The 23,246-nt window shown below is 37.0% G+C and overlaps 1 protein-coding gene across 20 annotated transcripts in view; it reads right to left on the minus strand.

Moving 5' to 3' along the window:
• MIER1 (MIER1 transcriptional regulator) overlaps nucleotides 1–23,246 on the minus strand; it is a 71,780-nt gene that overhangs the window by 44,640 nt on the left and 3,894 nt on the right. For 4 of the 20 annotated variants that reach the window (XM_025288504.3, XM_025288509.3, XM_044944876.2 and 1 more), the window contains exons 3-6: nucleotides 22,588–22,661; nucleotides 11,763–11,787; nucleotides 11,593–11,629; nucleotides 6,493–6,638 (exon numbers count right to left, since the gene is read on the minus strand). In XM_025288504.3, coding sequence (XP_025144289.3) covers nucleotides 6,493–6,638; nucleotides 11,593–11,629; nucleotides 11,763–11,787; nucleotides 22,588–22,661 — 282 coding nt within the window. Of the gene's footprint in view, nucleotides 1–6,492; nucleotides 6,639–7,803; nucleotides 8,465–11,592; nucleotides 11,630–11,762; nucleotides 11,788–21,167; nucleotides 21,372–22,587; nucleotides 22,665–22,867; nucleotides 22,957–23,246 lie in introns of those variants that run through there. The other 16 variants (XM_025288506.3, XM_044944879.2, XM_025288514.3 and 13 more) reach the window with 14 other exon arrangements.

Genomic DNA, 23,246 nt, shown 5'->3' on the forward strand with positions numbered 1-23,246 from the left:
AAGTAATGCTCAAAATTCTCCAAGCCAGGCTTCAGCAATATGTGAACTGTGAACTTCCTGATGTTCAAGCTGGTTTTAGAAAAGGCAGAGGAACCAGAGATCAAATTGCCAACATCCACTGGATCATCGAAAAAGCAAAAGAGTTCCAGAAAAACATCTATTTCTGCTTTATTGACTATGCCAAAGCCTTTGACTGTGTGGATCACAATAAACTGTGGAAAATTCTGAAAGAATTTTCTGGTATTCTGAAAGAATACCAGACCACCTGATCTGCCTCTTGAGAAATTTGTATGCAGGTCAGGAAGCAACAGTTAGAACTGGACATGGAACAACAGACTGGTTCCAAACAGGAAAAGGAGTATGTCAAGGCTGTATATTGTCACCCTGTTTATTTAACTTCTATGCAGAGTACATCATGAGAAACGCTGGACTGGAAGAAACACAAGCTGGAATCAAGACTGCCAGGAGAAATATCAATAACCTCAGATACGCAGATGACACCACCCTTATGGCAGAAAGTGAAGAGGAACTCAAAAGCCTCTTGATGAAAGTGAAAGTGGAGAGTGAAACAGTTGGCTTAAAGCTCAACATTCAGAAAACAAAGATCATGGCATCCGGTACCACCACTTCATGGGAAATAGATGGGGAAGCAGTGGAAACAGTGTCAGACTTTATTTTTCTGGGCTCCAAAATCACTACAGATGGTGACTGCAGCCATGAAATTAAAAGACGCTTACTCCTTGGAAGGAAAATTATGACCAACCTAGATAGCATATTCAAAAGCAGAGACATTACTTTGACAACAAAGGTTCCTCTAGTCAAGGCTATGGTTTTTCCCGTGGTCATGTATGGATTTGAGAGTTGGACTGTGAAGAAGGCTGAGCGCCGAAGAATTGATGCTTTTGAACTGTGGTGTTGGAGAAGACTCTTGCGAGTCCCTTGGACTGCAAGGAGATCCAACCAGTCCATTCTGAAGGAGATCAGCCCTGGGATTTCTTTGGAAGGAATGATGCTAAAGCTGAAACTCCAGTACTTTGGCCACCTCATGCAGAGAGTTGACTCATTGGAAAAGACTCTGATGCTGGGAGGGATTGGGGGCAAGAGAAGGGGACGCCAGAGGATGAGATGGCTGGATGGCATCACTGAGTCGATGGACGTGAGTCTCAGTGGACTCCGGGAGTTGGTGATGGACAGGGAGGCCTGGCATGCTGCGATTCATGGGGTCGCAAAGAGTCGGACACGACTGAGCGGCTTATCTGATCTGATCTGAAAGCAAAAGTTGTTATTTCCCTCTGGAAAAAAAAAAGAGAGGATTAAATTGGCTGACAGTACACTATTCTACGACCTATCAGCTACCTGTTCCTTAGACTTTCTCATTAGCTTATACTGCCAAGTCTATGTTCTATCACATATTAAAGGGCTTTCCTCAAATTAATTGAAACATCACAATAAAGTGTTCCCATTCATACAAGTGTTAAGAAATGGGAGGAGCAGAGTGAAAAAAAGTTATGAATCAAGTACAGGGGTTCTCCACAGTTTTGGCTACAATTTTGTTACAGATTTGAGAATCTTATGAATAACTATGAAGATTTGAGTATCATGTATCAGACATTTGACGAATGCTTTATATATATCATCTGTGTAATAACACTGAAGCTTAATCATGTTAAATAACCGGTCCAAAGTCACACACTGATTAAACAGTGCAGCTGAGTTTTTAAAGAGGCTGTCTGACTCACTGCTTTACAGAGCCCTTACATACATATGCATGTACATACTCCTTTCCTCGAAACATGACCTAGGTTAAGTGTTCATCATTCTTAGGGAGAGTGAAATAAGACGTGCTGGATTGATAGACTATAAAAATAAGGAAACCGGACACAGTAAAAAATGAATAAAAATACAGGCATGTGGACTATACTTGCATATTGTGCTTTTAAAAAGTAAGTTGTCTAAGTATTATAACAAAAAGAGGGACAATCATGTCTGTATAAGCTGAAGGGAGACTAGTTGGAGGTGAAAGCAGCGCAGACTTTTTCAAAGACAAACATGGTATCTGAAATCAAATTTGACCTTTATCTTCAAGTAACAGGGTACAGTTATCAAGCACCACCAGCAGTATTCTAAGGACAGAGTGGTATCTGTCTCCTAGCTGCAGAGAAAGTGGCTCCCTCTCCCTCACATCAGGGGATTAGTCATTTACTGCACATGGTAGCCGGAGAAGGCAAAGGCACCCCACTCCAGTACTCTTGCATGGAAAATCCCATGGGTGGAGGAGCCTGGTAGGCTGCAGTCCGTGGGGTCGCTAAGAGTCGGAGAAGACTGAGCGATTTCACTTTCACTTTTCACTTTCATGCATTGGAGAAGGACATGGCAACCCACTCCAGTGTTCTTGCCTGGAGAATCCCAGGGACAGTGGAGCCTGGTGGGCTGCCGTCTATGGGGTCGAACAGAGTCGGACACGACTGAAGCGACTTAGCAGCAGCAGCAGCAGAACGTGGTAGCAGATGATGGCCGTTCAAGGGTCATTTGGTAGATAGACATAGTTCTCTTTTTATACCTGTTGTGACTTACCAGGAAATGAAGTTGGGAAGAAGGAAAGGGACTGATTTTCAGGCAAGAAGGCCTAAGAGACAAGAGTGACAGTTCCTAAGGTAACCAACCTCTTAGGCTGGGCTTTGACTATAAAACAAACTAGGAAGAGATGATGAAGACAGTGAACTCTTCTTTATAGTACCCACGTTGGAGCTTTTTTCTTAGCTGTGTAATTCATGTGTTGTGAATACTTTAAAAAAAAAAAAAAAAAACTCTCACATTTTAATCTTTATTCTCTAGCTCTCGAGATTCACCAAGTAAAATGTGCTTAACACTTTAAAGTATTAATTGTTTTAATGTGATTTTTCAAAAATACAAATAAAGATACAGCTGATCCTGAGCTCCTTTCTCCGAAACAGACTGCTACTGTTCAAAGTGAGATGGTGGGTTTTAAGTGTACATTTGAAAAACAGTGTTAAACCTGCACGCCATTCCTACAAACCAAAGTTTACTATGGGAATGATTCTGACACCTCTTCTAATATTATCAATAAATTCTAACCTGTACAACTAATTCTCTTAAAACATTTAAATGATAAACTTAACTAAAATGTCTTTTATACTGGTAAGATTCACACATACAAATGTTAACAATGCATATCAAAGCTAGTTTTCACTTAAATTTTAGAATTCACATTAAACGAACTTAAAGCTACAGGCTATGCAGTCACTGTTAACTTCTGAATGAATCAACTGTCAAAATTTTGCCACATTACATCAAAGGTCCTTTTCATGCAACCGAAGTACCAGGTATAAACTACCCTACCAATTCCTGACATAACTATAATGTTTTACTTCTATAAGAGCAAATCAGTCATCAATAACAAAATCTTGCCCATTTTGTTTTAAATAAAAACAAAACTAGTTTGGTTTGGACCTATAGAGTTTACAACTACAGGAAATCCAATATACTTGCCCTCTAGCTTAGCTGTAAGCTACAGATGAAAGCACTGGTGATTATATGCTACTTACACCTAAGCCTTAATTACTCCAGGAAAGATTAGAAGTAGTCTGAGAGAAGGTTTAAGAATGTCTGGTTGAAAAGAATGATAAAGATTGGTTCCCTTGTCTTTCTCTCCCTTTGTATATATTCTACAAATAATTCTAATTGTTTTTTCCAAAAAAGGGAGCATTTGAAAGCAAATTTGGGGGTTGTAACAGACCGAGGAAGGAGGTTGAATAAAGGGAAAAATAGGAAAAGACCACAACATGATAAAAATTTTAGCAAAGTCCCTTAGTAATTTTGTACTAGTTAAATATAGCAGCCCATTCTCTGAAATAAAATAATAATGATTCCACCTCATAACCTATTTTGACCATACTTGATTACCTCTTCTTGAGTACTTACTTACTCAAATTACTTGAATATAGAATGTGAAAAAATGGAAAATATAAGATTTTCTTCCTTTACCTTTTGTCCCATGGATGGGTTATTGAGAAACAAGAAAATAATCCAAAGTGGTAAATTTCTTTGAAACAGAGGCAAATATTTGGAAATAATCACCTTTCCACTTCATGAATACATGAAGCAACCATGACTGACATTTAAATCAACTGTTTCCTTTGATGTTTGCCTAGGTTCTGAATCATCCAAGCAAATTATACTAGTCTTTTGAATGCTTTCTAGCCTCTCCTAAAGAATAGTTCTGAGTCCAGATTCCTCATGTGCTTTTTAACTCATCCTTGAAAAGCTTTTTAACAGCTCTACACCATTACCACTAAGATCAATTCTGTTGTCTGGCTTAAAATAACAAAATACTGAATTGCTTAGGTTTATGGATTAAGCCAGCTTTAATTACTACATGATCCAAAATGGAACTCACAAAATTTGACTTAGTCAGACTTTTTTTTCCAGCTCTTTAAAGTTCCAAACTAAAATTCTGAAGCATAGATTAATCTTTATTACTATAAGGGTGTAAGAATTCATTTTCTGTGACATTATATACTCCAAATGCTTAAAGACTGGCTTATGTCTTACTTCTTTTTTTTTGTTCTGAAGTACAGCAGACTGTACACGTAACACCTTTTAATGATAACATACCAAACTGATTTATCTATTCATTCAAAAATGTTCAGTGACCACTCTTGCTATGTGCTATGAAATATACTGGTAAACAGACTATCCCTCCTCTCGTGGAATTAAGGAGAATATAGACAAAAGCTTAACAAACATTCAACTACAAATTGTGTTACACAGAAAGCAAGCAATGGATGGGGTACAGCAGCTAAAAATAGCTGACTGGGGCCAGAAAAAGCCATTTTGAGAAGGGAACGTTAAGCCCAGACTTGACAGAAAAAGGAGTCAGTCTCAGAATGCACATACCAGAGAGTGTGAATGAGGTAAAAAGCCTTGAAATAGGAAAAAGCCAGCACATCTAAGAACAAAAGCAGCTAACATAGCTATAGACACCATGACAGGGGCAGTGTAATACATGAACAAAGGACCATATGTAGGTGGCCTTGCTGGCCAGGGCAAGGAGTCTGAATTTTCTTCTGGTGTAACAGGAAGCCAACGAAGAGTTTTAAATAGGAGGCTGACATAAACTGATTTTTATTTTGAAAAGTTCATCATGGTTACTGTGGTAATACATTGGAGAAAAGTGGTAAAAGAGGACATGAAGAAACCAGTTAGGAAGCTACTGTACATTCTAAGCTAAAAATGATGGCGACCTGGGCTTGAGGGTAGCAGTAGAGATGGAACAAGAGTCAGATATTTCTGGATAGAAATGATAGGCTTATTTAGGAACAGATATTGAGAATGAAGGAAGATGACTCCCTGGCTTCTGACTTACTCAACAAGGTATAGAGTGTTGCCATTTTTTACTGAGATGGAAAAAACAGGGAAGAACAGGCAAATGAAGAGAGTATCAATCAACAGTTCTGTTTTAGACCTTTAAAATTTAAAGATGTCTACTGAGATATCCTAGCAGAAATGTCAAGCAGGTGGGTAGTGGAGACAGCAAACAGGATAATGCTAGAAAAATAACTAAGAAATACTAAGTATACAGACACAACAAGATTAGATCAATCACTAGTAATGAGCATTTTTAAACATGGTGTGCATACTTAATGATGATGCGGATTTGAGTCCACCACCCCACCCCAATTTTGATTTAGTATGCCTGGGGGAAAGACACAGGAGTGCATATTTCTTAGGAAGTTCATGGGTGATTCTGATGGGGCTGATTCTCACACTACTCTGAGGAGTACTGACAGATGAAAACAAAGCCCAGAACTGAGAACTGGGAAATTCCAAAAATAAACCTTGAGGAAAGGAAGACATGTCTGCAAAAGCCACTCAACAGGAACAAGAAGATAGGGAAAGCGACAGTGCAGGAAGGGAATGGTAAACTGTGCTGAGTATCTCTTGAGTAGAGAAAAAAGTGGCCAATGGTTATAACAATGAAATCACTGGTTATCTTTACAGGAAAGGCAGAGACAATTAAGGGAACATTACAGAGTAGGCAAGACATGAGGAACAGGATGACAACTCTTAAGAAAGAGTGGCATGCTTCTGAAGGGGAGTAAATAAAAGGTGCAGTAACTGGGGGAGGACAGAAGATATGTACGATGAAATTCAGTACCCATTTTTAAAATATTTTTGATCCAGTACCTGTGACGTCTTATCGAAGTAACTACTGAATTCTAATTCATATAATAAAGTTTCTTTCAAAAAATGCCTTTCATTCCAAACATTAAATATCCCACCTATGGCCACACAGAATTTCTCAGTATTGATTTTATATATATATATATATATATATATATATATATATATATATATATATATAAAATACCGCTTTCCCCAAAATAACATAGAGAACTAAAATTTAAAGTGTTTCCTCTCTCCATAAAAAAGTTATAACCACTTCATCCTCTAGCTCTTATTGTTATTTACCCTTGCAAGATCCTCTATTTCAGAACTGAAGTTTGTTTCTCCTTCCATCATTTCTTCCTCTTCTAATGTGCGTTCATCATCAAAATCATGAACCAGCATGTCAGCTGATGGATCAAATTCATGGTCATCTGATGTTGCTGAACCTCCTGGTAAAGAATATTTTGAACAGTTTGGTAAACCAAATTATGTGTACCTTATTAATATTAATGTATATGTTATTTGAAACTGGATATAAGTAAAAGTACAAGGGAAAAGCTATGCACAGCAAATTTTATTTCTTGTTTTCTAAAATTCCTGCCTTTACTTATCACCCCCCACAAAACATCTTTAAGGATTTTTTTTACCCTGTTTTACTGCTATATATTTACAGTTGCAACTATAAAATGAGGGCAGGGTGTCTGAAGAGTACTGTAATCTTCGCAAAGCTTCCGTTGTAAATAGTGGCTATATCAAATAAAAATGATCTTTTGTGTGAAAAAAAAAATCACAATTCTTAATTACTTGACTAATATTTAATAGACCCAATAAGTATGAATATAGAGTATGAAATATACCATCATCTGAATATATAGGCTAGGGAAAAGTACAGCTGAACTCAAATATTATTCTACTAGTACATCCATAAAAATATACTTTAATATGAAAATAGCTGTCCTTAACTTAGTTGAAGTAACCCAAAGAGTATAAACAGCAAAGTTTATTAAAATTGCATACAAAAGTCTTATGAAAGGTATTAAAAATAATCCAGTAGGTAACTGTTGTATAACTAATCTATTTTTAGCCTTGTGGCTGGGGAATATTGCTGAACTCAATAGGGTCAAAACTTGTAACAGTAGATTGCAAATGCTGGGCATATATTGAATATAATCTATAAACTATCCTGAGTATGGCAAACCTGGACAAAAGATTGTTTGCAAAAGACTGTTAACTAATAAATGAGTTATTTAAAAAAACAAAAAAATCAATTAGCAATTTACTTTTATCAGTTTAAAGTGTTAAATGTTATATCAATAGATATACCTACTCTCCGACTTCATTGTTGAAGAAACCCAATAAGTAAAACAAAGAAATACAGATGCTGATTTCTTGGAAAATCAGACAATTAAGAATAAGGGGGCACCCAAGACTCCAGGGTTGTTGTTACCTACCAATATTTTTAGCATTAAGAACCATTTTTTGAGTGTTTACTATGCGTCAAATACTATGCTCAAACCCTTCACATACATTATCTCACTTAATCTTCCAACAATCCTAAGAAGTAAAAATAAAAACTTGAAGTTCAAAGAGTTTAAGTAGCATATTTAAACTCACAGAGCCAGTAGGTGCCAAGAATGGAACTTTAATTCTGGATCTGCTGATTCCAATGCCTGTGCTTTTACTGCTCTTTAAGGCTCCTGTTTAGTCAAGAGTTTCAGAAGCAGTAGATATTCTGCCTCAAAGAATACTTGACGAGAACCTATGGGTTACTAAGATGAGTAAACGGCAAGCTAGGTCAGAGGGCAGAGCACTCAGAAGTCACTGTGCTCTTGGAGGGACAGAACAAAATATTGCTATTAAATACAAAATAACGAAATATATAACTGCTAAATCAGCTAGTCTATCTTGTACAGTACAAATCAGTTACCAAAGTCTTAGACCAACTTATAAAGTTAAAACAACATTTAGAAAAGTATTATCTTAATTTCTTCTAGAAATGAAGAATAACGTGGTACACTTTTAGAAAGGAATCTTACAACTGGGTGAAGGACTAGACACAGGGTTCCCTAAGAGCAGTTTGAGAATTACTAATTTAGTTATAGCTTTTTTGTCCCAATCATTATCCCTTCTTTCTCAGTTTTCAATAGAAAACAGTCCCAAAACTTTTCATTTCACACAGCAATCTTCTAGGATGCTTAGTCAGTAATTAAGTATTCCTACAGATGTTGCTCGGAGAAGGCAATGGCACCCCACTCCAGTACTCTTGCCTGGAAAATCCCATGGACAGAGGAGCCTGGTAGGCTGCAGTCCACGGGGTTGCTGAGGGTTGGACACGACTGAGCGACTTCACTTTCACTTCTCACTTTCACGCACTGGAGAAGGAAATGGTAACCCACTCCAGTGTTCTTGCCTGGAGAATCCCAGGGATGGGGGAGCCTGGTGGGCTGACATCTATGGGGTCGCACAGAGTCGGACACGACTGAAGCCACTTAGCAGGAGCAGCAGCACAGATGTTGCTATACTTTTCTCCACTGCTGGCAGAAAGATCCTAAAAAACCTCACGCTACCATTTTGCATATTATTATCCTAATCATAATATAATTCCTACTGAATGCAAATATTGTTAAAAATAATTATGCTTAATTTCTAACTACTTATAATCTTTTACCAACTTAAAAATCAAGCTCACATGAGAAAACAGTACCAAATCACAAGTATTACACACACACACACACACACACACACACTTGAAGTCCCCCATTTTTGTTCATTATTTGCAAAGCCAATTATACTTAAAGCCTTGTTACTTTAACCCTCCCATTATATGAAATTACAAAGTGTGAGTGAAGTGAACGTTTTCTCTCAACACTCTTAATTCCTTTCCCCACAAATACACTGCACCATTCTCTATAAACTTTCAATTTCAGGTTTTTTTCTTGCCTTAATCTTGACTTCTTTGTTTCAGTGGACTTCTTTTTACCTTGTTCTTCAAGACCAACTAACCATCCTATTCCTTTCTGTTAATTACTAAGGCCCATTGTTAGGTTATCTTCTAGGGAAAAGAATCCCAAAAGTAAATTATTAGGGCTAAGGAGTCTGGTGCTTTGTGTAAATATTTTGCTTCAGAATTAATGCAAATATCCCTGCTTTATCACAGAATTCCATCCTACTGCAAAATTACTAAAAAAGTACCTTACCTCTTTGCAATGACTCAGAAAATAAATTCAGTTTATAATATATCGTGTGGACTTGTTTAATCATTCTATTACCTTCCTACCCTAAAACCCCACCTCTAATGGCCACTGGATGTAATTAGTTTACACTGGTGGAATCAACAGACAAACTACTTAGCCTGGGTCACATGGCTATTATTAGCATCAATTCCCTCATAGCTCAGTTGGTAAACAATCTGCCTGTAGTGCAGGAGACCTCGGTTCTATTCCTGGGTTGGGAAGATCCCCTGGAGAAGGGAAAGGCTACCCACTCCAGTATTCTGGCCTGGAGAATTCCATGGACTGCATAGTCCATGGGGTCGGAAAGAGTCGGACACGACTGAGTGATTTTCACTTCAATTTCAAAGTGAAGATGTTACAAAGGACACAGCATTTCACCAATGGACCAAATATTTTTACATTAAGTTTCTATTTCAAATTTCTCCACCAATTTTTTAAATTGCCTACAATTAGCACTACTTGTAAGAACAGTAAACGTTTCTGTGGACAGAAGACTGATGTGACAAATGCTGCCTACCTCAAAAGATGTTCCTTACTCTGAAAACAAAAAACTTCATTCTATTTGTATTAATACAAGCGTTCAGCAAGTAATAAAAGCTATCAAAGACATTTGTTTTCTTCCAGCTCCTCTATTCTTCCAGTTCACCCTAAGCTGTTTTAAATGCAATGGAAACTGAGAAAGCCACTTATTCATATCACTTTTAGAGTAAATATTTTTACGTACCTATGTATTACCTAACGAAAGTCTTGAAAGTTCACAGAAAAATGTTTAAAATCTGATCTATTTGCAAAGTCACAACACTACAAAAACTAGAACTTATCTTTTCAATGAAAATGATTTCTGTATTTGAAAGAAAAAAAATATAAAGGCACAATAATACCATGTCCTAAAAAGGATATAGTAATTTGATTTATCTGAGGTCAGATTATTTCCAACTTCTTCCAACCTACTTCCATCTAGAACATATTTATATACAAGAAAAAAAAAAATTCTTGAGTTTCAGAAATCTCACAAAGCCTAATAATGTACTTCACTTCCAAGAATATCAGAAAGATATTTTCAGCTAAAATAAATATGATAAAATCAACTGTCAATTTGTAGTACAGGGAACTGGTGATGGGCAGGGAAGCCTGGCATGCTGCAGTCCATAGAGTTGCAAAGAGTCAGATGTTACTGACTGACTGAACTGAACTGAATCATTTAGAAGGGATCTAGAGTTATTTTAATTCAACTCCTACTTGACACAGAGAACAATGATTTGTGTTCAAGAAAAGGACCCTGAACAACTAAAAAAGCCTTATATTATTTTCAGTATTTTCCAAAACTTCCTAAAATTTAAAACACAAAAAAGTGACTGCTTCAATGATCTGAAAAGGTCAGTAATACAGGTCAGTAATACAGCATTATTAAATATGCAATGTGAGATGTTTTCAAATAAAACAATACCATGCCTCAGGAGAGTTCCCTTTCTCACTCTTTCTAAGCTACTTTAGGCTCTTCCTTCACCTGCCTACCCCACTGCAGAAGTCAGTCTCCTCTCTCAGTAAAATCCCTGGACACTGAGGCAGGAAGATCAACACATACCAAGCTCTTTCCTGACTGCTGTTTAGCTTCTATCAATTGCTAACACACAGGAACGCTGGACCCAGTGGTATCAGAACCTTCAACTGAGCCTAAGAAACCTAAATCCAGATTTTAAATAAAATATTCTAATTTTTTAAGCTCACTACACTAGCTGAACAAAAAACATTAATGGCCCAGATTTGGCCCAAAGATCATACATTTGCAACCTCAAAGTTAAAGAAAAAAATGAAATCTATATTGTATTTGGAAGAGACTACAAGGTCAGATACGTGGTCAGAGGAGAAAACTTGATTCTAATAAAATTTTAAAATAACTTTCTTAATTTACAATACTCATTTGTTGAACCTTTTATTTTACCTTTCCCTCTCTCATTAAACGCATTAACAATATTTTTCACAAATAAAATACTTTGAATTTTCTATATAAGCAAATACCTCTAAGCAGTTAAAGACTCATTTTTAAAAATACACTTCAAATCAAACAGCAAATACAAAATACACAAAATACATGTGGCAATTCATTTAAAAAAAGAGAGAGAGAAGAAACCCACAAAAAGTCATGAGGTTGAACTCACAGCAGCCTCACCTGTACTTTCATGGGCAGTCAAATATTTCATCCATTTCTTTTTCCCCAGAGAAAAGAAGCATTCAGAAGAAAAGTCAGTCAGATGATAGTCTAACTCCTCTAACCTTTATGTAACTAATAGGTCAAATGTTAGTTAAATAAAGATGATAAAAAATATAGAAAATACTTACCTGGACTTGAAGACTCAACAGATGGCTGAGGGGGAGAAAAAAGAAGAAAAATTAGCATCTCCATGTAGTAAATCTTCATGAACATTACAGAATTATTCAACAACTGATATGACACCAAAAACTAGTTACATTTTAACATCTGAACTAAGACAAACTAAAACTTCCTGCATAATCCCTCCTCTGACATTATGTTTATTTAAACATAGAGAAAAATCTAAAACATTCCTGAATCTAGAAACAAAGACAATAATGTGTAACTGATTCAGATTTCAAAGGCAAATATGTATCTTATAATATATGTCATTCAAGAGATATGATTTTGGGCTTCCCAGCTGGCACTAGTGGTAAAGAACCTGCCTACTAATGCAGGAGACATTAAGAGACATGGGTTCCATCCCTGGGTCGGGTAGATTCCCTGGAGGAGGGCATGGCAACCCACTCCAGAGAATACCATGGACAGAGGAGCCTGGAGGGCTACAGTCCACAGGGTTGAAAAGGGTCAGACACACTGAAGTGAGTTAGCACGTGCACAAACATATGATTTCAGATCTCTGAATTCTCTAAAATATTCTCTTCCATCAATACAGGGAAAATTAAACCCAAGGTCTGCTATCAAGCTGTTCTCTGGCTTAAAATGAGTGTGAGAAGGGAGGCAGAAATAATTTAACATGTTATTTAGAATAAAAACTATATTGTAAGAAAGCAGAAGGAAAAATTTAAATGTGACTTTAAGTACAAACATTACATTACCTTTACTAACACACAACATACTTTTAAATTACCACAAAGTTAGCAATCTTACAAGGTCAATCCAGGAAGGTTATCTAATAGAAGATCACAAAGACTTTCCTATTATAGTACTCTTACTGTACCATTCTACCTCTTATAAATTTAACCACAACCATCTGGAAAATTTAAAGATAAATTAGCAAATTATTTTAGGGTTACCACCACTAGACAGTTTGTGGCTGTGTCTTATTGTAATTCAGCAAATTCAACAGTTATAAACAACAAGTCATCTAGAAACATCAACTCCTATACAATAAATTCAAAAACACAAATTCAAATGATGCCTCAAATGAAAAAATCTTTTTAACTAAAACCTTGCCTATTCATTCCAAGCTGTCTATTCAGGCTCATCAGAAGTCAGAGATGCTGCAAGTTCAGAAGTACTAGCAAAAAGATACGGATATTCTAGTATTTTCTTTCTACTAAGATATGGAGCAGAAAGGCAGGAACAAAACTGAAAAGACAAAAAGTGTCCAATTTCTCAAAAGCTAGGCCTCTAAGATAAATTCTTATGAGATATTAAAAATTCCATTTTGAAAACAGTCTACATCACGCTATTGCAATAAGTGTGACATTCTAGAGTCTACATGGTGACTTAACATTGTTCTAAGGCATACTTTTCCAAGGTTCCTATTTGTTCCTTTTAATTCTTACAAGAGAATGACTCTTGTCTATAGCATTGACTCATTTTAACAAAAGACCGTTATTCAGTATTACACATTTTCAAGTGTCACACCGCCATCTTGAACTGCCACAGAGAGTCAAAACAGTGCTACTTTTAAATTTGGTTCCTCTAATGGAAAGCTGTGGAGTAGGGTAACAGAGAATAATGTAACCATAGAAAAGAGTTTTTAGCTTGCTTAATATCTTTTGATGTTGAAGAGAATGTTAGCGGATGAGATGGCTAGATGGTATCACCAATACAATGGACATGAACTTGGCCAAAGTCTGGGAGATGGTGAGGGACAGGGAGGACTGGTGTGCTTTTCGGGGTCACAAACAGTCGGACATGACTGGGAAACTGAACAACATCTTTTGAACAGTTCTAGCTCACTTCTAGCTCAAAATGGATTAAACCACCACACATATTACACAGCAAATCAACATTTAAAAATATTAATCCACTTCCACTTCAAACTTTATTTCCCAAGTTTAAGCACAACCTCTGTCCAAGGCTACAGCAAAGTTAATGATTATCTTCATCTGGTCTCAGGTTCACTATACACAGAGCAGCCTTACAGTGGCTGTTATTCCTTCTTAGTAAACTTCTGAAATAGGTTTGAAAGGCTTAAAACAAGAGAAACCAGCACATCTTTCAAACTAGCTTAAAAGAAATAGCTCTTTGAGCATTTGGTTCTTTTTGAACACTCCAATAATTATTCCATTTAACAGTCTTCTGATAAAAAAATAAGTTATTTTACTTAAGAATAAAAGGTACACTTTCACTGATGTTATCAGATATTGGCAATAATAGACTAAATTGCAACTGGGGTCTGTATAGTTTATAAAACTCCTCAAACTGTGCTAAATGTGAATAAATACCATACTGAGTTTTGTTTTACTGCTAAACAGTTACCACTGTAATGTTCTGATAAAGGTCTAAAATACGTCCTATTCATTAAGATGCCAAATGTTAAACGACTGATAGCATTTATACGTATAGCTGGCATAAAACAGAACACCCAGTGCTCAAAGATAGCACTAATCATGGTATGTAAGGCATACTAGGACGTTTTAAGAAACATGATTTGATGGATGGTATACCTGGATTAGCACTGGGGGAGGGGAAGCAGGAATGGTTTGCCTATATATCTACAGGCAAGAGACTGGTGAGGGAGAGAGAGTGGGAGAGAGGGGGAGGGAGGGAGGAAGGGGGTGTGTGTGTGTGTGTGTGTGTGTGCGCGCGCGCGCGCGCCTGCACACACATGCATGCACACACGCTCAGTTACTAAGTCGTGTCTGAGTCTTTTGCAACCCCCTGGACTATAGCTGCCAATTCCCAGCCAAGAATACTGGAATGGGTTGCCATTTCCTCCTCCAGAGGATTTTCCCAACCCAGGGATCAAACTCGCATCTCCTTTCCTTGGCAGGCAGGTTCTTTACCACTGAGCCAACAGGCAAGTCCATGATCCAATTAAATCAAATATCAGCTTCCGGAAAACAGGCATTTGAAAACAGTTTATACTGTAAGCATTACTTTTGCCCACCAAACTGATGGGCAAACAAACAAACTGATCATCTTTCATTATGAGTGTAGTATATAAATACATATAAATGTGAGTTTAGTATAATACTGGAAATTTTAGTATGAAATGAAGGCATTTTTAATTTAGATATTTAAAAGAATAGCAGAACCATCTTATGTTCATATAGTACTACATACTTCCAAATGCATAAATTTACTTGATCATGAACATGGCAATAAAACCTACCCCACCTACCTCATTTTATAGATTAGCAAACCCAGGGAGAAAAACTGACTTGATAAAGGTTCCACAACAGGTGGTGAAGGTAAAGCCTAGGACCTAATTCCTTCTATATTTTGGAAGGAAACAACTATTAAATATGTAAAACAAAACAAAACAAAAACTTCTTTTTCTCTCTCTCCTCCTTCCCCTCTTATTTTTTTAAAAAATGGTTTTCATCTAGTCAAAGCATGTTTAAAATGTGACTGCAAGTTGTCATCTGTCATGTCAGACTATTATCTATGTCTCATTAGGAACTGGTATCTAACAATACCCTCCAGAAAACCTGCAACATCTACCATTAATGATTACAGTAAATTAGAAAGGATGGGGAAAAACTACAACTAAAGCTAAACAGGTACTCATTTGTAACAATACTTATTTTCAGAAAAATCTAAAATTATAAAATGCAATCAGTAAAGAAGATTTATTACATTGGGGATTAAAATGTACTTAAAACACGCTCATATATTACTGATAGAAATATGAGTTAAAGCGTTCTGCAGATCTCACCAACATGAACTTACCCTACTGATATAACTAAAAAAGCACATAAAGATACGTTTATCTCAGTTATTACTACAGAGTTGTCTATAGAAAAAGGTGGGAAAAAATTTAAGTCCATTATTTAACTAGTTAGAAATGAAACATAGATTTTCCAAGCAAAGGAAATTACTAATTCACTAAAAAGAATGAGACAGTTCTGCTTCTGAGGGAAAAAATGCTAAATACATGTGCATGTGTATGTGTCTATAAACAGATAGCTATATTAGGAGTAAAAGAAAAGTGTAGAGGAAGGGGAAAATTGGGCTGGTACATAAAAAATTTTTTCCCTAAAGGATACACAAAAATCTGTTAACAAGTTACCTCTAGAACATGGGATGGGGAAAGAAGGTTTTTCATTTTATGCCTTTCAGTACTGCTGGAATTTTTTAACCGCTTGCAAGCATTATTCTTTGTTTTTTAAACAGAAAGTCAGTGGAAATTATACAGTGGAACTATCAGCCATTTTCATTTTTCTTCTCTTTTAGATTTTCAAGAAAACTTAGTATTTGCCATTATTTTTTTAAAACAAGTTTATATAATTTTGAAAAATAACCTAGTTTTCTTTTAGGTACATACATAATTGTTTTATCTGAGATGGAAAACAGTAGAGAGGGTATGAATCGGCTAAATCAAAGAATCAGAATGAACTGTTAACTTTTATGGCAACTTTTATATCTACACTCATATACTTGCTTTAGTTGATCAAGCTGCTAATAGTTGTAACAACTATTCAGTGCCTCAAATTTGTTTAAATGTTTCTCTTCTGTATATTTTTAGACCATGATAAGAAATATCCCATATACCAAAGAAACAAAAGATAAACTAGAATATCACTATTACTAAAACATAAATAAATAAGGTAGTAAAAACACAAAGTAATTAGATTCTTTTATCCTAGACAATCAAAAACACATTTTCAGTGAGTATAACTGTCTTGTTTTTTTCCACAAACCAATTCCACCACTATTTAAGTATTAATATCACTTACTTAGTAATGCAGATACTAGATTCTCACAGTGACAGGGATGAAGACAGAAAGGAGTTAGGGGCCCTATTACAGGGTGGAGAGAGGGCAGGGAGACTGTGCCAAGGGCCCACCATCCCTCTTCCTTCACACAAAATTAAATCACTTAACTGTTGGTTAAGAAAGTTTTGGAGTTAAAATTAGAAAATTTACTACAACAGTAATAATTTATAGAGGATGAACTGCTATTACTAAGCACTAGCAATTCAGGAGTCTTCTATGTTCCAGTCTTGACTGTACTACACAAACAGCACAACCCAGGACAAACTACATAAACTCTCAGTTTCATTTTCCTTTAGAATGAAAAGACTTAGATCTCTTCAGGTTTAGTTCAATTTCCTTTGAGATCTAAGTTCTTTATTTTTTTATGAACTGCTCAAAAAACGTAACACTACTAAGGAGTACTTAGCTTCATGGATGGGATATGTTTAAGACTATTCTAAATATTATTTTTAAAATCTAGGGCTATTGGGGAAAAAAATCTAATTTGAAAAAGCTTTTGGAGGTTGCTACTTTATGAATTTCATACAACATAAACATAACATTCTAAGCCATAGCCTAAGTCAAACAGAGTGGTCCCCAGTAACAACTGGTATGTGAACTTAATCACTCCAATGAATTTTGAAACCGTTTGGAAATCTTTAGAAATATACAGTGACTCCATCTGAAATTCATGCAAGAAATTTCTGTATAGCTGGTTACTTTTCATAATGACATGCTGAAGTTTCAATGGCAATGCTGCATTTTTTAATTATTTGGGAAAATCATTAGTCTCCAGAATTCTCTAAAAGAAATTCACTTTTATTATTTCCCAACTAATCTTTCCTACCTTATCAAACACTTTGACTATTATTTCTTCTGAATTAAGCTTTTTAAACTTTCATCATGGGTGTTAAGCACTCTGGATAAATCCTTAATAGCTCTGTAAGTATAAACACTAAAAAAAATTTTTTTTTCATTACTGGCATAATTATTTTAGGTCTGAATTCATTGTAGTGAAACAAGTTTTGTTCAGAGTAGAAATTAACACTATCAAGAATAGCATTCAAGATGATCCTATTTGCTTAAGACACAAAATCCAAATATCCTTGAAAAATGTTACACAAGGAGTCTGTTTTTAACAGAAAGGGATAGATGTGACAGTGACTGAATACGATGTATTATTTTTGGCAATACTAAAGTACTTAAAACTAACACAAAATAGCAAATCCATTAAATTTTCTTCTTTTTATGAGACAACAATATGGCCTAAGTGAAAAGACAGGTCTTAAACTATGCTATGATCTTTTTTCCCTTGAAAGAGAAGTAGCTTATGTGTTTACAAACTCTGAAATAAAAGACAAATTGTTCATTCCCAAAGGTCTGTATACCACATTCCTTATAAAACCCAAAGGACTGACTATTTTTTCCTCTTATTCTTTCTTTCTCACTGCCTTTGTACAACTGCCACTAGTCTGTAATTTCCTTTAAGTGTGACTAGGAGAGCCTCCTTTTCGAAGGTTGATTAATAATTTTAGGGGATAATAAGCAGGGAGAAATATTACCAGAAACTATTAAGAAATGGAGCAAATGTCATTACTTCCGTATACGTTATGTATGTTTTAAATGTTACTACAATTTTAATAAGCATGACATACTTATTATGGAATAAGATAATCAGATCAAGTATGAAAAATTAGTATTCTGTACACATCTAAAGCAAACAGTATTTAAGAATCAAATATTTTTTTGGAAAAACAAGATGAGGGTCACTCTATGCGGGAAACAACAACAACAAAAAAGCTCAGAAGCATAATACCTACATTTTTCTCTAGAGACATGTTTCTTCAGTGACCTACTTTCCCTTTAGATTTATCAAATGAACACATATTGTCACTTTGCACTTACTGTTATTTCACCAGTTAGCATCAGTCTTCAGATCTACTTAACCCATAGTGCAAAGAGCACGGCATTTGAATTATTTTATCACATGCTTTATATTGGCAGCATTAAAAAAAAAAATCTCTTCGGAGTTCAAATAAAAGTAGAAGCACTCTATAAATCAAGCATTTCTCCTTCGTCTGATTTTTAAAATGACTAGTCTCTAAAATTATTCTAATTACTAACATATTGAAATAGGAAAACTACAAATTCATTTTACTTTTCACTACTCCACTGGTTCTAGATTTTCTGTAGGACAGAGATGAAGAAGTTTCCTCCACTCTTCTGCAAAATTCTGTTATAAATAAAACCATCTACAAGTAATTGAAGAACATGAAAGATTAATTTTTAAAAGATAACTAGGTCACTAAAATGCATTGGAAACAAATTTCAGGGTTTTTTAAATTTTCTTGAAATTGAACTATCCATGTGTTCCTACAAAACATGAAAGTTCCATTCTCCAAGTGATGGGATTTTTAAGGAAACTAAAATGTCCACTTGAAATTATTAAGAAACGATCAGTGACTCAATCACTAATGAATACAATCATCTTTAATTCTAAAAGAAATAAAATGTTAAAATGATTTACATATTGTTTTCAGTGTGGTAGTAGTTAAAATTTCTAAGGTTTAAAAAAACAAAAAAAAACCCAAAAAAACCAGCACATTTAAATTTCACTGTATTTTCATACACTAAGATATTTTCCTTCAGTAATATCCTGCTTTAAAAATGTGACTACAAAACTTAAAATTCAAACCACCCTGAGCAGCACCACGAGGCAAGAAACCCCATCACCTATTACAGCACAGAGCTGCTTACCTAATGGGCATTCACTGAAGACTATTTAACAAAATATATGTAAAGCCAAGTACACAGAATCCCTTCCCCTTTTACACACGAAGGAAACAAGCCCTTAAGAACCTCATCAGGACTAAATATCTTTCAATCCAGTGGAATAAATCCAGTCACATTAAATGAAATACAAAGTACTATGTTTTCTCCAATTCATATTCCTTGGAATACAATTCTTTAATCACAAAGAGCAAAATAAATGGAAGTAAATCTTAAGATTTAAATTTATTTTTATATCAGAATACTAAAATTTTAAAAATACTGGCAGCAATCAATCTGCTATTCCTTTTAAACAGCAAATACTCCAGAACGTAAAGTCAGTTTCCATACACCAAGGGGAAGGAGCACCCTAAGAGCCACTCCAGAAAACTCTTAAGCTTTGGGTCCCTCCACTCAACAGGTACTTGAACAGGTCTCCAAATTAATATTCTTCTCCGAAATCTATTTTTCTGAATTCCAAAATTTAAAAAGGAAGTATTATGGTATTGATGAACGTGTACTCACTATTGGCTTCATTTAACAAATAAGGAAGACAAAAATAGGGGGTGGACGGTAAATATAATTACCTACTTCCTAAATCTGTTTTTAGGTGCCCCTGAGACAATGAAAATGATAATTCTCAAAAGAAAAAAATGTCTTTGCCAACATTTAAAGTGGCTCTACTCAAGGAAGACACATAAGTCCAAATATACCTCTTCAACTCCAGCGAGTGAAGGATATCGAAATTCTTCTGATGGTAAGGGAGAAAAAATGTATTTTTAAAAAGTCAAATGTTTATAGGTTTATATCAGAGGCAAAAATTTTAATCTCCAGTAGTATATACTAAATTCAGATTAATCAACAGAGGTTGTCTGCCCCAACATGATGGTTTAAGGGCCCTTTGGATTTAAGGCCCCAAAATTTAAACAATCCCCAGTGAAGAAAGGGGGCTTTGGGAACTCGTTTACTAGAAAAAGAGCAAACTGGGGCGGGGGTTGGGGGGAGGAGGAGGAGGAGGAGGAGGAGGGGGAGGAGGGGGAGGGGGAGGGGGAGGGGGTGGGGGAGGAGGGGGAGGGGAGGAAATCTTCCCTAAGCGGGGAAAAAACTGAAAGAGAAAGACAGGAATAGAAAGCCTCGATTCGCAAAGGCGTAAAACGCCCGGAAAGTGATTAAGAAAGGGAGAAAGCAACTCTTCTGAAATATAGAGAAAAAGAGGTTCTACGGGGAGGGGAAGGGGGAATGTTTGAAGAAATGGTGAGGCTGCCCTAACCTAGAGTGATGGATTGCGAAAAGACCAAGTTCATTTCTCCACGCTCATCTGGTCACCATCAAGAAAATTACTGAGTTAATCAGAGGCCGTTTTCCTTACGTTTTCCCCAACACAGGCGGAAATGTCAGTAGCAAACCGATGGGGGTGACGCGGTAGGGCGCAACAGCATCTCGGTTAGAGAGGGAAGAAACTTCGCAAGAGGAAGCAGCAGCTCCTCTCTCGGCCCCTAGCACCGACCGGCGAAGTTGCGCCACAGGCACCCCTACTCCGCGGGCGCCCCCCACCCCACCTCGCCCCTTTCCGTACGCACGGCTACGCCGCCCTCGACCCTTTCAAGTGCCCCCGAAGTCCAACTACGCCTCCGCTATCTCCTACCCACAGACCCATCCCAACTAAGTTCCACGAAAAGCTCCCGCCCAGAGCGCGGCCTGTTCTGGACAACAGGTGGGCAGTGGCGCCAGCAGGGCTCGGCCTCCCTAGCCAGGCCCACTCCACTCCTTCCCGGCCCGGACCTGGGGGCGCCCGGCTCCGGGACGGGGAGGGGGAGCTCACTCCCTTACCTCCGCCATATTTGCCGTACTGACGGGTCACATCTCCGCGGCGGCCGCAGCTGGGTCACGGCCAGAACCCGGATGTGAGACTCGGCAACGGGACTCCAACCTCCGCCGCCTCTGCCGCTCCCGCCGCCGCTGCCTCGGCGGGAACGCGCAGGAGCCGCCCGAGCGCGCCCACCACACCCCACTCCGCCCCCTCGCGGCGCCGGGGCTCAGCGGGACTGGAGGGAAAAGGCCAGAACGCGCGCGCGGCAACAGGAGCGCGCGCGGCCCCGAGGCAGCCCTCCCCCAGAGGAGCGCGGAGGAGGCGGAGCCAAGGTGGGTGTAGAGCCGGAGGTGGGCATCTCAGCCCAGCGGATCCGCGACCCCAGCCCGGGAGCGGGCTCTAGGGACTAGAGGTGAAGGAAACTAGCCAAAGGAGACACGTCCAGCATTCATATCGTTGGGGAAAAGATACGATATATTTAAAGTGTAGCCCTTTTTTGAAGTCCCATTTGTTGGAAAAACGGATGTTGCTGTGATTGCAACAACGTCAAGCAGTGCGCTTTGAAAGCGGTTATCCCTTGACGGGTACTTCTCTTGGATCTTTCCCGACAGAAATTGTAAAATCCCATATAACAGAATTTTACAGGTCACAGCAGGGATTAAGAAAAGGGACTGTACTGGGTAGACTGCCATCCTCATGTATCATTTGCTTTTCCTCACACACCTTCTGCAATGCCAGTAGTAACGTAATTATGCAATGGTTCTGCACTAGAGAAATTTTCTAAATGTGAAATACTGAAAATACTGCTCTTTAATAGATATAATCTCCAACTCGACTGTATAGGTGGAGAATTTGCTTATGTGCAGTGCCTGAAATGCCTGCAATTTAAAAGTTTATTGTATTGGCCGAGAACTGCCAACTGGCTTTGGTGCCAATTCTGATGATTGCCAGAGCCAATGATTGCAAAATAACAAACGTGTTTCACTTCCATTACTATGGCAGATACTGGGTAATGCAAACATGATATTAAAACGTGTACTGACACATTTTACCAAACCAGAAGTTAGAAAGTCTTATTTCATAAAGACCGTTTCCCCCCAAATGTTCAAGGGTTCTTCTTAATGCAATTTCAAAAATGACTTCCAAAATCAACTAATTAAATATGAAACTTATTTGTTCCCTCCAAATAATGCTTTGCCAGCACTATATATTACATAAATGTGCACGTATACAATTTTTCTTTAAACCAATACTTAACTTACAATGAAATATGGGGAAGACTGTTTTAGATTATTTGTATTCCCTTAAAATTCTAGATTCTATTAAGTAGTTTCCAAAGATTCAACATTTAACTTGAAATTATGTCCAGTAATAATTTGTGCATGAATATTTTGTGCATTTATAGGTATATGAAGTAGCTGCTAAGTGAAAGGACATTACCTGGTAATATGACAGGAAAAGAGTCCACAGACAGTCTGTAAACCAATTAAACATAAACATCTGATGCACATTTTCTACTGAAAGAAAAGCAAAGGAAAGAAGAGAAAGGAAAACTTTAAGGTTCCCAAATCTACAAACAATTTTTACCATTAACTGTACTGTACAGAATTTTCACTTTATTTTTTAGAATACTTATATAAAAGTGTTTTTCAGGATTCCTTGGGGGAATAAATATTTTAGCATAGGTATATAGTTTCTAAGAGTTACCCTGTTGAATTACCTTAGTCCTTCTGATTTGAAACAGAAATGACTTCTATAAGTCAGTTCCTAGTCCAACACTTTTCACTTTGAGATGCTTGATGGAAACGGCTGTGAAGGCAAAGAACAATAGATGTGCATAGAACTGAGGTGGGTAAAGATAAGAATAAGGGGCCTAGAGGTAGAAACTCAGGCTTTATAAAACAACTGGATTAAAGGAGAATTATCCATTTAAATGGGAAAGCTAATATATGAAATTTAGCTGGTTATCAAAAGGAAGATTAACAGTATTGTCAAAATGCAAGGCATAGGAATAATTTGCTTGAAGAATCTCTGATTCTTCAGTTATCAACAAGAATCCTGATTGTGATAAAGAGCTGGGGTTCACAGTCCTTTAAGCT

This window comes from Bubalus bubalis, chromosome 6 (genome assembly GCF_019923935.1).
Source record: "Bubalus bubalis isolate 160015118507 breed Murrah chromosome 6, NDDB_SH_1, whole genome shotgun sequence".
In the NCBI taxonomy this organism is placed as follows: Eukaryota; Metazoa; Chordata; class Mammalia; order Artiodactyla; family Bovidae; genus Bubalus; species Bubalus bubalis.